Raw genomic sequence first — 15,561 nt, 5'->3', positions numbered from 1 at the left:
TCAAAGTTTGGATGAAGTATCAATTCTATTCAACTCTAACTCCTGAATTGTGATGTGCCATTAGGAACTAACTGGAGAGCTGGGAAGAATAATTTAGATATCCAGGTGCTAAGGTGCCAGAGTAAAAATATAAAATCTGCGCCAATTTTTGATAGGTCGTTTAGATTGTAGAAATTTGGGCACGAGTTGAATCTTACGGGCCTTTTAAGAAATTTTATGAAATTAGGTCCTTTAAACTGCAAAACATAATATGTCCATAGTCAAAAAATCATTTCCTTTATTTTTTTATATATAAAATATGTATGATGAATATTAGACAAGCCGAAAAATAAATAATGGAAACGCTTTAAAGTGAATAATTGCCCAGAAGTTCTAAAATATTTTCCGAAATACAGTTTAATTGCTAAATGGCAGGAAACTTTAAAGGAATAACCATACAACAAGTAAAGGGTGTCCATAATTAAAGTTCATATTTACGAGACGTCTGTATCACATACTATGCAACAGAATTTTCTGAAAATTGGGTAATGGCACAATGAAATGATGGGAAGTTTATCTAGCAAAAGAAAAAAGTTCCAAAAACTGCCACTAGGTAGCATATTATAGCTTTATAGAGCATAATACACCATCTAGTGGCCAGAAGAATTTACAAAATGCAACAATATCCTGTTGACAAAACATGCTCGATATGACGTCTGCTCCATCTGGAAGCGTAAAATCTCATGTTCTACTATTGAAAGCAGTGTATGCCAGGGAATGTTGCGTACCCTGCATTATGTTATCTTTTAGTTTCGGAGACAAGTGCAATGGTAGCACGATAGAACAAGTCTTTGAGGTATATCCACAACCAAAAGTCGTAAGGATTCAAATCCAACTATCTGAGAGGCCAACCTGTAGAGAAATAACGGTTGCTGATTGCGTTTTCACGAAAATGACGCAGAAGCCCTTTTTTTTAATACAATGAGCGAAATGTGGGAAACGCACTCCTACCTAAACATTGTTGTTAAAACGCATCACCAAGCTTGAAGTGCTGGAGTAACGGATTGATCCCATAACAATGCATATCGTTGACCAGAATGGCTCAGATTCGATAATTGTATTTTTATATCGCGTGTCCTACTGCGCGAGCACGGGATCACTATATTCTGACCCTATAATCGCGCAGAGATTTGCATATGCCAAATGAACTATCACACAGCGCTATTTTCTTTTATTAGATAAACTTCTAATCGTTTTACTATGCCATAACCCGATTTTCAAGAAATTTTGCTGCATAGTATTTGATACAATTATCTCACAAACGTGACCTTTCATCATGGCAACCTGTATTTAAATAAATTCAAAAAAGTCAAATGCAATGGAAAGCATTTGGCTGGAAGCTCTAAATGAACATTATCCAAAAATAACTACATTTTATTAATGCCATCAATAGGCTATAAGTTATTTTATGTAAAGAAAAGAAAAGAAGTTTGAAGAAAGTAAAGAATCATTTCCTCCTCACGATTTATTTTAGGTGAAGATTAGTACGAATTATTCACAAATGCTATCAGTATCATTATATTTCTCTTTCTCCTCGTAGCACTGGCTTGTGAAAAGAAATTAAGAGCACTATAATACTTAAATGTTACGAAAAGGTGCATCTGTGATTCAAAAGCCGAGCTTCTCTTCTGGGTAATAATCTGTACACATCTTTTCTAGCCATATAAATAAGTGATGATTCTCCTAATTTTATACAAGTCGGTATTTGGCAGAGATTGAAGAAGGAAAAGATACTGATATTAACTACAATACAGATAATTTTTGTATATTCACTTATAAAATATAATTGGCTGATGATTGTTTTTTTTTCCCCCTTCATTTACGCTGATGCTAATGAATTGAATTATCTGCACTGTATCACAGTTAAAATGAACATATCTGAATTCGCCGGCAGACCAACAAATAATGTTCCAACAAAAATATAAATGTCACCAACAGTTGTTTTGGCATAATCTAAGAATAACAGAATGCTTACTTTGTTCGCTTTCTCCATCGATTCAATGAGCATTTTTAATTCCTCTTTTGATAAATCTAAAGACAAAGACTTTTCTCTTTCACCAGAAATATCCAGATTTAGCAACAAACGAGGTTCATTAATTTGAGCCATTTTGTCACTGGAAAGAGTTAGCTGTAAAAATAAATGAATAGATATGTATTAAAAATATTCTATTTATTATGACAAATACCTCAGTATTATTTAAAAGTATTACTAAATTCTGTATTCACTGAAGAGCAAAATATATTTGCAATTACAATTGCAATATTAATATGTTAGGAGATGCAGTCCTGGTTCGCTAGCAATGAACTCACAACGATCTGTTATAATTCATTAAAAATGGCAGCATTATTATAGTTCTCAAGTCGGTTTTTCTTCTTCTTCTTTTTTTTCCTCCTCAACTTTTAAACATATTTTGATACAGAATCAACTTTTATGCTATCTTAAAAAGGAAGTGTGTGTTCATGTGTGCAAACAGATTTTCAATAGCAACTGGATAGAAAAAATAAATAGTTAGAAAATAATTATTAGGGTTGCACACTAATCAAATTTCAGTAAATTATGAATTTTAATTAAAAATAATGAATATTATAATCACATAAAAAGGAAACAGTTAATTTTATCACAAAGTGGCTACAACAAAAAAATTATTACTAGTAACAGTGTAGTCTTTATCTTCCTTTAAATATGAAACAATCTTGCGTTTATCTTTTTTAAGTGACAAATAAAATTTATGCAATCATATAAGCTTTTTGAAGAATACGAAGAGAACATGAAAAAGACAAAATCAAAAGAGCCATCAAGCAAATTTTATTAATATTTTCGTCAATAAATGATACTATCTATACATTATGATTTACATTGTAAAAAATAGTATGTAGTGCAGTAGGCACTCTGTTTCTCATATTCTTTCCTTATATAAAGTTACTTCTATAAATAATTTCACTCATAAACATGCCAGAGGCCCCCAAATAAAAATTTCTTTCTAAATATCGCTTCCTCCTCTTTTTGTCTAAAGTCTTATTTCCTTTTACCCACCAAGCAATTTCCCTCAAAAACAGCAACGTTGACTCTAGCATAAAAGAAAAATCGTGTTACAAACGCCGGAAATCAATAATGGATGCAAATGATTTTACACAAAATTGATTCCCATTAATGGCTTCCTTTTTAGTCTTTAGTTCTTAAAAAATAATGTTAATTTAATAATATCGTTTTTATAAATATTTTTCCTCATTTTTATAATTAATAAAATTCTAGAATGTCTCTGCCCCCCCCCTCCATGTTTTCGTAAGTTTATTTCTCTTACTTTTCAGTTCGCTTTTTACATTCATTCATTTCTTTTCTTTAAAAAAAAATGTGAGGGGAAAGTTTTTTTTTTTTCTTTTTCTGTGAACGAGCCTGAAATGCAGAAAATTTTCATCGGCTGTGAGAGATGTCGAATAGATTTTCAAGTCATTCATTCTAGATCTAAATTTATAAAAATGTATGTATTTCATAGAATCATTAAAAAAAATTATATTTTTTCTTCCACTGCAGAATGGAAGTAATACAGTAAGTTTTATTCAATATATCATTGTGGATTTGTATAGTATTTGATTGAAAATATTTATGCCATCAAAAACATAACTCGTAAAAAAAACCAAGTCCCGCACCTCAGTTCTTCTGTTGTAAAAAGTTGTGAGATCCATGTAATACCAAGTCGGTCCATTTATTCAGTCCCTACTTAAGGGTCCTTCTGTCTTAAGTTATTACGTAATTAGCTAACCTAACAACATCTTATAATGACCATATCAATATTAAAACTCTTTTATGGTTTAAATAAATAGATTGACTTGGCCTTCGCATGAAAACACAATCTATCTTTACATTAAATTAGATTACATTAACATATTATATTAAATTAGATTGTTTAGTGCGATTGCCAAGTCAATCTATTTATTTAAACCATAAAAGATTTTTACTATTGATATGGTCACTATAAGATTTTTTTACAAGTTATGTTTTTGATGGCATCTCATTTCTTTTTGTAGATAGCCCTTTTCTTATTTTTGTATGTAGTCTTCCCCTTTTTCTTTTCCGGTACTACTTCTTGAGATTCAGCTACAGTTTTTCTCAAAGCCCAGTCCCTGTCTATATGGGTTTTTCTCGTAAGCTTTGATGTTACAATTTTTGACAAGTATGGACGGTAAATGCTTCTTAGTCTGTTGTATTCACAAATTGAGGATTCCTGCGCTTTAATACTTCCAAAGTCGACAATTATTAGATGTAAGCCGTCCAGACTTGTAACTCTCGGAAGTGCCACGTAAGCTTGACCGGATGTGAACGCTGCAGAACCGATATCTATCAGTGTATTATTTAGACTTAGACCTTGACTTTTGTGTATAGTTATAGCATAGGCTATACATTATGGGAAACGGTTCGCGATGAACATAAGCTCTATTAATAATTTCAAATTTAGTTTTGACCGGACTAAGCTCGTAAACATGTTCTTTATTAAATGTAATGTATATTTTCTTAATTATTTTTTGTATTTTCCGGATCAACCTTTACTCTTTGCACTATACCGATAGAATCATTAACTAAACCAAGACTCACGTCAATATTTTGCCTTAACATGACTTTTGCTCCTATTTTTATAATTAGGTTCTCTTCCAGGCCTGCAGTCATAGAAGCATCGTCTTCATATTTTTTTATGCATTCACGAGCTCTTTTTGTTAAGTATCTGGGGAAATTTATGCTATCTACAGCTGTAAGTTTTATTTTGGGATGTGGAAGAGATTTAAGCATTGCAGTATTTAATTGTTGACACATGTTTTTTGTTGATAATAAGCAAACGGTATCATCAGGAAGTTTCGAGAGGTGTTCAATTATTTCAATTAATCTGCTTTCATTTGAATTGGATTTGAGAGTTATTAATCTAGTCGAGAGTAAGTCGCGGTCTTTTTGTGTAGTCACACCTAATCTTATTCTATTTAGCATTTCAACAAAGTCAAAATCATTGAGCTGTCGCATGTTAATTGTAAGTTCATCGTATATGAACAGTTCAGTCCACAGATTCGGTACACTCAGGGAACCTAATAACTTGTTAGTTTCAACAGTTGATAGTTTTTCAAAAGATGACTTTTCCCCTACCGGCGGACGCTGTAAAAGATCTCCGAAAACTACAACATGTTTTTTTTTTCCGAAACTACCCATTCTGGTCGTCTCTTGTGTCTAATATTTCAGATAAGCGTAAATGAATATATGTGAAAGTAACATTGGATATCATCGACATTTCGTCTATTATAAACAACACTACTTCTTTCAAATCTGATCTCAGAACTTGGAGCACTTCATCAGAAAGTTGTTTGTACTTCGGTGTTTGCTTGTGTTCTACAAGCAGCTGCAATAGTCTATGTATAGTCAATCTATTCTATGTATAGACAGCTATTCCTGGTGGAGTACTAACTGCTACTTTTTTTGTTTAAATACGTCTTAATCCAAATTTTCAGAGTTTTTATTAAAAAGCTCTTTCCAGTGCCACCAGTTCCACTCACAAAACAGTGTAAAAAGTCAGCATTATTATCAGTTGTGTTCATTTTATTTGTGATCACATCGAAGACTCTTTTTTGATCGGCATTAAGTTTTGCGATCATACTCTGAAGATCAGTTTGCTTTCTTCTACCAGATTGATTCTCTGAAAATCACCCATTGCGTTTGCAGCTTCCACAGCTTCAAATTGAATTATTTCAAATTAGATATTGTTACAAACCTGTAATTTTGAGATTAAATTAATTTTTCCCAGCGAGAATAGTGTCATCATATGAAAGACCGTTTTACAGTAATCTGTATTGGATGCTGCCGGATGCCGAGCCAGTGATACCAGAGCTTGGTGACAAACTTGGCGACAAAATGGATAATGCTCGAAACTTCGAAAAATTTATTGATCCGTCCATTATTACACGCATATTTTAATCTTTCCTTGATTTATACACTTAACTCTAATTGTATTTTAAATTTGAAGCTTCTATGTCTGCTAGAAGTGCCTTAGAGTTTTGATGATCGGTCAGTCAGTCAGTCAGTCAGTGACAAAATTCACAAACTTTGACTAGTTATAATTCTTAAACTGCTGGTTCAAATTTAATGAAATTTGAAATATACCGTGTTTATATAATGCCTGCTTGGTTACTGAAAATTCAGACTTCTAGTTTTATCCACAACGAAGTGATAGGGGCTTGAACTGCTTCGAGAAAAGGATAGTACGGCCGTGCCGCTTGTTTTTGCTCGACTTGGCGGGGGCCCCCAGATTACACGGACCCAATCATTAACGGAGCTTCGGTATTATTGACTGAGGCGCGAGATGCCCAGGTCAATTCTCATACATGTGCATCAAAATTTCCACGCGAACGAAGTCGCGGTTAACAGCTAGTGTATTCATATTTTACAAATTTAGTACCATATTCACAATTTTATTAAATAAATCGCAACTTATCAATTTTACTGCACTTATTTACGCTCAAAATAAAACTTCTTTATTATTTAGGATAAAGAAAAAATACTTTAATCACAATGTTTGATTTCATTTTTTACGCAATGATTGTGATAATAGATGAGTGAATATTACTAAAAATGACAGATGACTCAATATCAGATGACTGAAATCAGAATCTGATTTCTATAGATTTAATAGAGTAATTTAGTAATTCTAATGAAAACCAAGCATTGAATTCATAAAGTGTATTTCTTCTGATTCCTATTCAAGTACATAGGTCATCAAATCTGAAGATAAAATAATGCAATTATCAAAAGAAATAGACCTTGGCATTAAATGCTGTGGAGGACAATGCGTCAGGCATCGTAAGACATTATACAGGAGTTCATGTATCAGTTACAGAACAATGGTCAAATACAATTTTTATTTCTTGTATTGCTCATTCTTTAAATTTAGTCAGCAACTTTGCTGCAGACAGTTGTAATAGAAAAACTTAATATTTCATCTTTGCAAAAATTGTCTTTTTCTCTGCATCCACATATAGTTGGCAAATAATAAAAATCTCAAAAATTCACTTGCTTAAAAAAAATATTAAAAAATCTGATTTTAGATGATCAGCAAGAGCTGGTGCAGTGCTTACTTTAAAAGTTAGTTTTAACAAAATATTAGAAGTGTTATCAGAAATAAAAGCATCAGAATTAGGGGGGGGGGGGGAAACTATTACAGCTGAAGTTATAAGTACACTCAGGAAAATAAAACGATATACCTGACAATAATTCAGAATGCTATTTTGAAGAGAATAAATACAAGTAAATTGCTACATCAATAAATAGTACACTTTTTCAAGGTTTCCTTATTAAAATCATTAAATATTTTTATTGAGCAGTTTCAAAACGAATTTTCAGATGAAGAAAAAGAGACCAATTTCATAACTGCATAAACTTTCAAGGATCATGTTCATCAAAGAGTGCCCCAAGAAGATTCTTTAGAGTGAAAATTCGTCCTTTCCTTATGAAAAGTTAATTTATAATACTTTTAATGCTATTTGTGACAATTTAATTGTAGAGCTTTCTTTCTAGAAGGCACAAAAATTATGAACATAATTTAGAAATATTCAATTTTTTTTTCCTATTTTAATATATCTAGAAAAGACAAAAAAAAAAAAACAAAAAAAAAACGCTTGCTTGATAAACTTAATCTATCTATAAAAGTTACGTAGTAGATACTACAATATTTGACAACGAATTAGAGCAGTTTTTATTGCTTGTAAAAGTTGACAGGGAAAAATTTATTAACTTAATTGAAATGTATAAACCTCGAAAATGCTATCATCAACATTTTATAGTGCTGAAATAATTTCGAAAATTTTGTTGATTTCCTCCATAAATTCATGAATATAAAGAACTTTTTTGGTCCTAAAAAGAGGAAAATGTTAATGTCAGATTAAATAGCAAAACTTTACTGTACACGAAACAAAAACATTTCAATAATATTAACATATTTAAATAATGACAGTATTCTCTGGAGAAAAATCGAGGGGAAAATTTATTTCCATCCTTTATTTTATTTATAATTAGTTTATAAACACATATAATGACTTTTCTGTGAAGCATTGTGAATTTGTTTTTTATAATTTTAAACATGATTATTTAGAAATACTTTAAATAGCGTTTCAAAAGCTAAAAAACAATTTTTGTATTTATTATAGCCAATAAACCATTCTTTAAAAAAAATATTAGAGTATCGTGTTATTTATTCGTTAAAATGATTCTTTGAGGCATTTTAAAAGACAATATTTTAGGTATCTGAAAATGCATAAATTTATCATGATTAATTGATCAAAATAATCTACCATCACTTTCTTTTTCATAATAATCTGAGCACATTCCAAATTGAGCCAAATTAGCTTTAAATATTCAGATTACATGAAATTACTTTTTTCTAAACACGCTATTTTTATATATTTTTTCATGTCTGTAAAACTTTTAAATGACTAAAACAGAGAGAAATAAAATTATTCATAATAGATTGTCGATCTTTTAAAAAGAACAACGAAAAAAATAAATAAATAAAGAGATACATCAATCATACTGATATAAAGATTTAATTCTTGCAATCCATATTTTTATCATTATCATTGGATTTGTTGTTATCATTGTTAATCGGATTGTCTTATGTGTACAACAGAATATTTTCCCAAACTTATCGAACATCCCAAAGAATTAAAATTTTCTCTAATTATCATAAAATTCAGTTTTAATTTCAAAAGGATTTGAATGATGCAAATATTAATATTTTATTTTGTTTCTGACAATAAATTAAATTCTGAAAAAATTATAAAGCCTAACTTTTATAGAATCCTTCGATCCTAAGAATCATATTAAGTAATATATTCTTGACACTTATTTCAAATAAAAAAATATTGTAATCTTTAGAGACAAAAAATCTGACTGAATAATGAAGCTTCTAACATCATTATTTTAGGACATTCAAAAATTTTCGTATTTGAGGCCAAATTCCAGTTGAATGACTGAAGAAATTTCTTGGACTTGATATCCATGAAGCGGTCTAAAATGGCGCATTTTTATAAAATCGTGATATTTAGATTTTCATATCTCAAATCAATTTTTGTAACAAAAGAATGGAACACTTTTTTTATTAGTGTCTCAAGAATATTTTATTAAATATGACTCAAAGGACCAAGGGTCAGCACAAAAATATAAAATTCTGTAATTCATTAAGAGATTTATTGTTCAAACTATATAAAATATAATTCTTTACTTCATTTTTCACAATAAATTCATATGCATTTTACAAATGGTTTACAGTCCTTTGATACTAATGAATCATATTCTGCAAAATATTCTTGACGCTTCAACTTTTAAATAAATAAATAAGCGTTTCTTTCTTCTGTGATCAAATCTGGCCGATTTATGAAGTTTTGAATATTAGGACAATCAACATTTCCGTAATCGGGGAGACCTCTTAGAGACGGTTGATGGCATGATCTGAAATCGCCCTTTTTTTTTTTATAGCACACTGTGAATTAGTAATCTAAGTATTATAAAATATCATAGAAAACTTTTCCTTGCTTTCACTTTTTAGAAAATATCAGGTTTTATATTTATTTCATTTCATACAGACATATTGAAAATTACAATGTTATTTATTTAATATGTTTAATTTGCTTTAATAATTAACATTTTTAATTCGAGCTTTTGTCAATGCGATGGCAACATCTTGATAAAAGCTAATTTTTTCTTATTGATGTGCTCGTGCAACTTAAATTTAATTTTTATTTTGTGCAAAATAAATTGTTGAAAAATATGATTGAATTATTTTTTTAATTCATTGAAAATAGAAATTAATTTATAAGTTAAAAAATTAGTATCATTAAAAAGATTATTTTTTAAACTTCAATATAATGTAAAAATCAATTTTTGCGCTGAAATATTTTTGCAAGTTATAACAGATATTTATGCCCTGTTTACCCGATATAATGCAAAATAGGATGACGTTCATTTATATTCATACAAAACGTGTTTTAGATATTTATTTCAAGAAAAAGAGGTCCATTTATGTTAAACTTCCGTCGTATATCAATAGATAGTTTTACAAATGTGGAAATAAATTGTTTTTGTTAGAATCAAAGAAGGAAAAAGAATAAGAAAGAAGGAAAAATAGAAAGAATAAGAAAAGAAAAAGAATCTCTACACTATATTTATCAAAATTCTGTATATCTAAAATAGAAATAAAGCATGTACATTTAAAAATTAATAAAATAAAAAAGTTTCAATTATTTTTTATGATGACATCATCTCTAAGCTGAAAATTATGTGGAATGAAATATTCATTTATAAATGATCATTTGAAATTTCCTAAGAAAATCGTTCATTTATTTTAGCTGCTATTGGACGTTCTTGAGGATAATAATAGAGCTGTATGTTTCAATTCGATGTGGTTTCGAATTGGTGAAAACAAACGGGAGGAAAAATCGCAAAAAATGCGAAATAGTCAAATCTAAAGTAAAATCAACGGACCTATTTACAAATTAGAAACTAATTGTAAAATAAGAACATTTTTATCAGTATTTAATTTGACAAATTTGTGAAATTAAGTCAGTAACTGCAATCATCACTTTTTGATATATAGATGAAAACTAAACAAAATTTATGTTCATGAGAAGTTCTAAGATACGATGCATAGTATGTAAGCATTAAATTTAAAGAACTTATGAATTATTCTTTTCTCTAAAAATAATATTACAAAATAAATAAGCATACACAAAATAATATTATTTATTTAATTATGTTAGAAGATAACTTCGTCCTTTGCTGGACCAGGATGTATGAATGAGTTACATTTTTTAATAATGGGTGCATTTGTTTGCTAAATCTATGCTTTATATTTATTTAAAAAGGTAACAAAATATATTTAAAAAAATATTTCTGATCTTCCTATGTTAATTGCTGGCTATTTTAAAATACAGCTTTATGATGGCTCTATCAACAGAAAAAGTGCTTATGCCCTACATGAAGCATTAGCAAAATAAATTTTTATAAATTTCAGAAAAAGGGAGGGGAAAAAAACCCTCTTTATCTTTTATTATTTCAAAACTGATTCAAGGTTAATGTCAGCAATTCTGGATACAGCAGAAGACTTATTTCTATCATAAGTGAAATTAATTGCCAACATTGATAAATACTTCTAAATATGGAATAATTCCTTGCACCAATTTTCGAGAGTTTTCAAGTAAACCGGCAGTCATTTGTAAAATTCATGCATCCCAATTTCACTGAAATCTAAACAGCATTTTGCTTACATGATTTGGTATTCCTTCTATATCTAGGGAAATAATCTATGGCAACAAAGAAAACTTTTCTTTTAAGTATTTAAGATTTTCAAACTCAGTTTTAAAATTTAAAACATCTTAATTCTATTTTTTATATTTGTTCATTTCCTAAAATATTAATTGTCACTTAAAATTAGCATTATTTTATTGTCTTCTAATATATTTACTGATGTTAAAATGTTACATCGACATAACATCATTAATAAATGATCACTGGGCAAATATTATGGTTCATTTTAACCCATTAACCGCTGGTGTTGCGTTGACGCAACGGTCAATATAAATAAATATAAAAAAAATAACGATTAAACAAATTTTTGAATTAATTACAGTTTTATGTTAAAGAGTAGCACTACTAACAAATCAGTGAAAAAATTGACTTAAATAAATTATTTTACACCTAATAATCGATGTTTTACTTTAAGCACTTTTTTTGTTCAAATTTCCAAACTCATTTTTTCTTAGAAAAAATAAAAATTAAAAACAAATTGGGGTTTGGTTGTGAAATACATAAGCCAAGGTCACTCTTTGTCAGTACATTCCACATTAGCAGGTGTTTCTATGGGGGAGGAAAGGAAAGTAAAAACAGGTGTTGCGTTCGCGCAACGCCAGCGGAAAGGGGGTACTGTTATCCTTCTTGAAAGATTTCATATCAGTACTGTGCGCCTTATTGGTAGCAACTTTTTTTATCCTCTGTGGTTTAAAATGCGTAGAACAAGATATCTTACGTTAGAAGAAGCTTTGGAAAAAAATTTTCAAACAAAATTCCGATAACGAAAATGCAGCTGAGACCGACGTTGTTGTCGTACCTGCAGAAACAGCAGATGCTAGTGATGAAGAAGGTAATGAAAATATTTTAAATAACAATAATGAAGTTTTACCTAGAGATATTGCAAGGGAATTTGAAGTTCATATAAAGAAAAAATTAGATCCTCCTAAAAGTCCTGCTAAAAAAAAAAAAAAAAAAAAAAAAAAAGGAAAAAGGAAGAATTACGATGGACAAGAAAGAAACCAATTGATAGCCTCAACCAAAAAATGAATAAAAAGCTTCAATTGATCGTATCAAACAAATCATAAAAGATAAAACTAGTGCAAATATTTTTAATCTTTTTAATCTTTTTTTTTCAATATGAAGAAAATAAAAAGATACTTGTTCTTCGGTGGAACGACAACACTGTTGTGACAATAGGGTCAACGTTTGGAAAAATTGAACCACTAAAAAATGTTTCTCAATACTCCAAAAATCAGAAGAAGAAAATATCAGTAGCCCAACCTCACTGCATTGAGCAATATAATCAGAAAATAGGTGGTGCAGATTTGTGTTACAATTTTGTTTCCAATTACAGAATTAGGGTCCGTGGCAAAAGATGGTGGTGGCGGATATTTTCAAATTTCATCGTTGTTGCACTAACAAATGCTTGGAGAATATCAAGATTTTCTGAAGAAGAAAGTAAAAAGTCACTGTTGGATTTCAGATGAGAGTGTGCTTCATTTGTTACAGATGCCCTTGGATAGTGAGATAAAGAAGAAAACATCAGCTACAGGACGTCCGAGCAAATTCAGCCTTACAAAACCGATATCCGAAGGACATTTTATTGTTAAGTCTACAGACAGTAGAAGACTATGTTGCAAGCATTTCCACATCCAAACTATCTATCGCTTCAATGTTTGTGAAGTTGCTTTACACCACAATTGTGGTGAAGCATATCATACTTGAAATTTATATCACCTTATTCTTACCTAATAAGCTTGTCAACTACATTTATTTGTTAGTTTCTAATAAATTAAAATTTTCAAAGATGTGTTTTGACTATTTTACACCCTTTAATAAGCTGACAAAAATTTCTAGCTTTTAAAACGTGAAGAAAATGCGGCGTAGTGCTCGATGATAACGATCAACATTCGTACTTCTTTTCCGCTGACGTTGCGCCAACCCAACACCCTATATTTTTAAAGATAAGTGCAATTTCCTTATTTTTACATTAAATTGCTACTATAAGTGGTCAAAATAATAACTTGTATTGTTTGAATCGAAAACAAATACTGATTTTTGAGTTTTGGCGTTTAATGGGTTAAAGCAAAACAGCTTTCCTTCATTGAATCCATAATTGCAAACTATTATTTTTAAAAAAATTCAGTTCATTATTATTTCCATTTCAGGTGGTCACTAATAAAAGGAAGAAAGTGGAATGATGCAAAAAAATTTTATAGCACACATGTTTTACATATTTAATTCATCAAATTAAAAAAGGTAGATGTAATTGTAACTGAAACTTTTGTCAATTACTTGTTTGATAAAGGTAGCTATAAACAGTGTTTTTTAAGACTATTTTAAAGAAAGAAAATTAGAATTCACTTATTTATCTTCATTTGCACTACATTTTTTAAAAAAGAGTGTATACAGTTATATTTAAATTAAAATTAAAATAATAATTCTTAGCTAATCAAAATTTGAAAGAGAAAAAATATTTTTATATATAATATCTTAAGAGAATCATTTATTTATTCTAACTGCCTTTGAAAGTTTTTGAAGATGACTACTTCATTAAAATCAATTACAAATGATTGATGCAGATGGGGGAAAAAAATGCAATAGTTTCATTAAATTTCACAGATGCATTAAATAAGTAGAGCAGTCTAGAAATTTGAAAATAAATTCTTAACAAAAACATTTTACATACGTTCAGCACGGCATAATTCATAAAGCTTTAAACTGGAAATTTCTTTATTTTGAAGCATTTAAAAGAGATGTCATCATTTTTCAATAAAGTAGTAATAATAATAAATAATGCTAAAAAAAAATCTAATTTTAAAAAAATTTGATGGAATGTTTTTGGGTATGGATTAATAGTACCTAAAAGACACATTTTTTGGTTCTAGAATAGTAATTTTTTATCTCTCCTATCTTTTTATTGACTCGCACTCAAAAATTCTGCTTTATTATTACATATGATGATGCTACTGCTACTAAAATTTACATGCTATTATTTTTAAGTATGAGAATACCATAATTATTTAGTTCTTACTCTGGACAAATACTAATATAATGCAAATGTTGATTGCTCAATACAAAAATATTACAAATAAAGATATTTTTTTTTAATAATAAGTGAATATTACAAAAAAATTTAATAACAAAAATTGATGATAGCGAGAAATGGTACTTCCATACTATATTAAAGATACCTTTGAGATATAATCATCAGAAAATTGGGATATATCATCAAGATAGTGGTAAATCTTACCAAAATCTGCTAAGACAAGAAAGTACTACAGAGCTTCATGAAATAATAGTTGTGATCTTGGTATATTCTTAAGATTGCCAAGTAAGACAGGGAGATAATATAATAAGGAAATATCAAGAAAATATGGCATTCTCAGAATTGAAAAAAGATTAATAATGACAATGAATAAATTAGGGTTGCCACTCAAATCCGGAAAAAAAAATCTGTGTTTTCCTTATACATATATTCAAGATACGAGGAAATGCGAAAATAGAACTCATGTGCTAGTTATAAAGGAATATTGTTTAAAGGAGTGGAAAAACTAAGAAAAGGAAGCAACAATTTAACATTATTCAAAAATAGCATATTATAATTTTCATTCACATGCAGAAAAAAAAATCTTTTTATTTATTATCTAGAATTTAGTAAGACAAAATTTATATATTAAGACAGGGGGGTGTATTACCTCTCATGCTCTTTAATTGTAAATCACACAAAATGAAGGACTGTGGTGAAATAAAACACAAAACACTTTATTGTCATAAGAAAAATCATTTAATGATTACTTAACTAAAAACATTACAAAGCAAGATTACTTTTTATTTATTCATTTTTGTCAAATCAAGTATTTGGGTATCAATTTCGGCAGATTTTTCAACCATCAGTTTCGTGCAGCTAATGGATCTAATCCATAACAAATAAAGTGCAGCATTGTTATACAACCTAACATCCGTTTTTGTAGTTATTTCACTGTCAGTGAACATATATGAAAATATTTCTAATATATCAATGAATGTATTAAAGGAAAAATATGATGCAACAACTTTTAATGCCCTCAAAATTCAGCTTTAAATTAATTTTATTGAACTCAAAAATTCGAAATTGATTTATTTTTGGACATTAAATTTTATGTATTTGGAAATGACATGGCATTGTTTTTCTGTATTCCTTTTAGATACTAACTCCAACATTAGTGACT

At 29.2% G+C, this 15,561-nt stretch overlaps 1 protein-coding gene across 2 annotated transcripts in view; it reads right to left on the bottom strand.

Moving 5' to 3' along the window:
• LOC129980909 (COMM domain-containing protein 8-like) overlaps window positions 1-15,561 on the bottom strand; it is a 32,208-nt gene that overhangs the window by 6,394 nt on the left and 10,253 nt on the right. For both annotated transcript variants that reach the window (XM_056091387.1, XM_056091386.1), the window contains one exon: window positions 2,015-2,167. In XM_056091387.1, the coding sequence (XP_055947362.1) occupies window positions 2,015-2,167 (153 nt within the window). The remainder of the gene's footprint in view (window positions 1-2,014; window positions 2,168-15,561) is intronic.

This window comes from Argiope bruennichi, chromosome 8 (genome assembly GCF_947563725.1).
Source record: "Argiope bruennichi chromosome 8, qqArgBrue1.1, whole genome shotgun sequence".
NCBI classification, from domain to species: Eukaryota; Metazoa; Arthropoda; class Arachnida; order Araneae; family Araneidae; genus Argiope; species Argiope bruennichi.
This window is presented reverse-complemented; position numbering and strand designations above follow the sequence as displayed.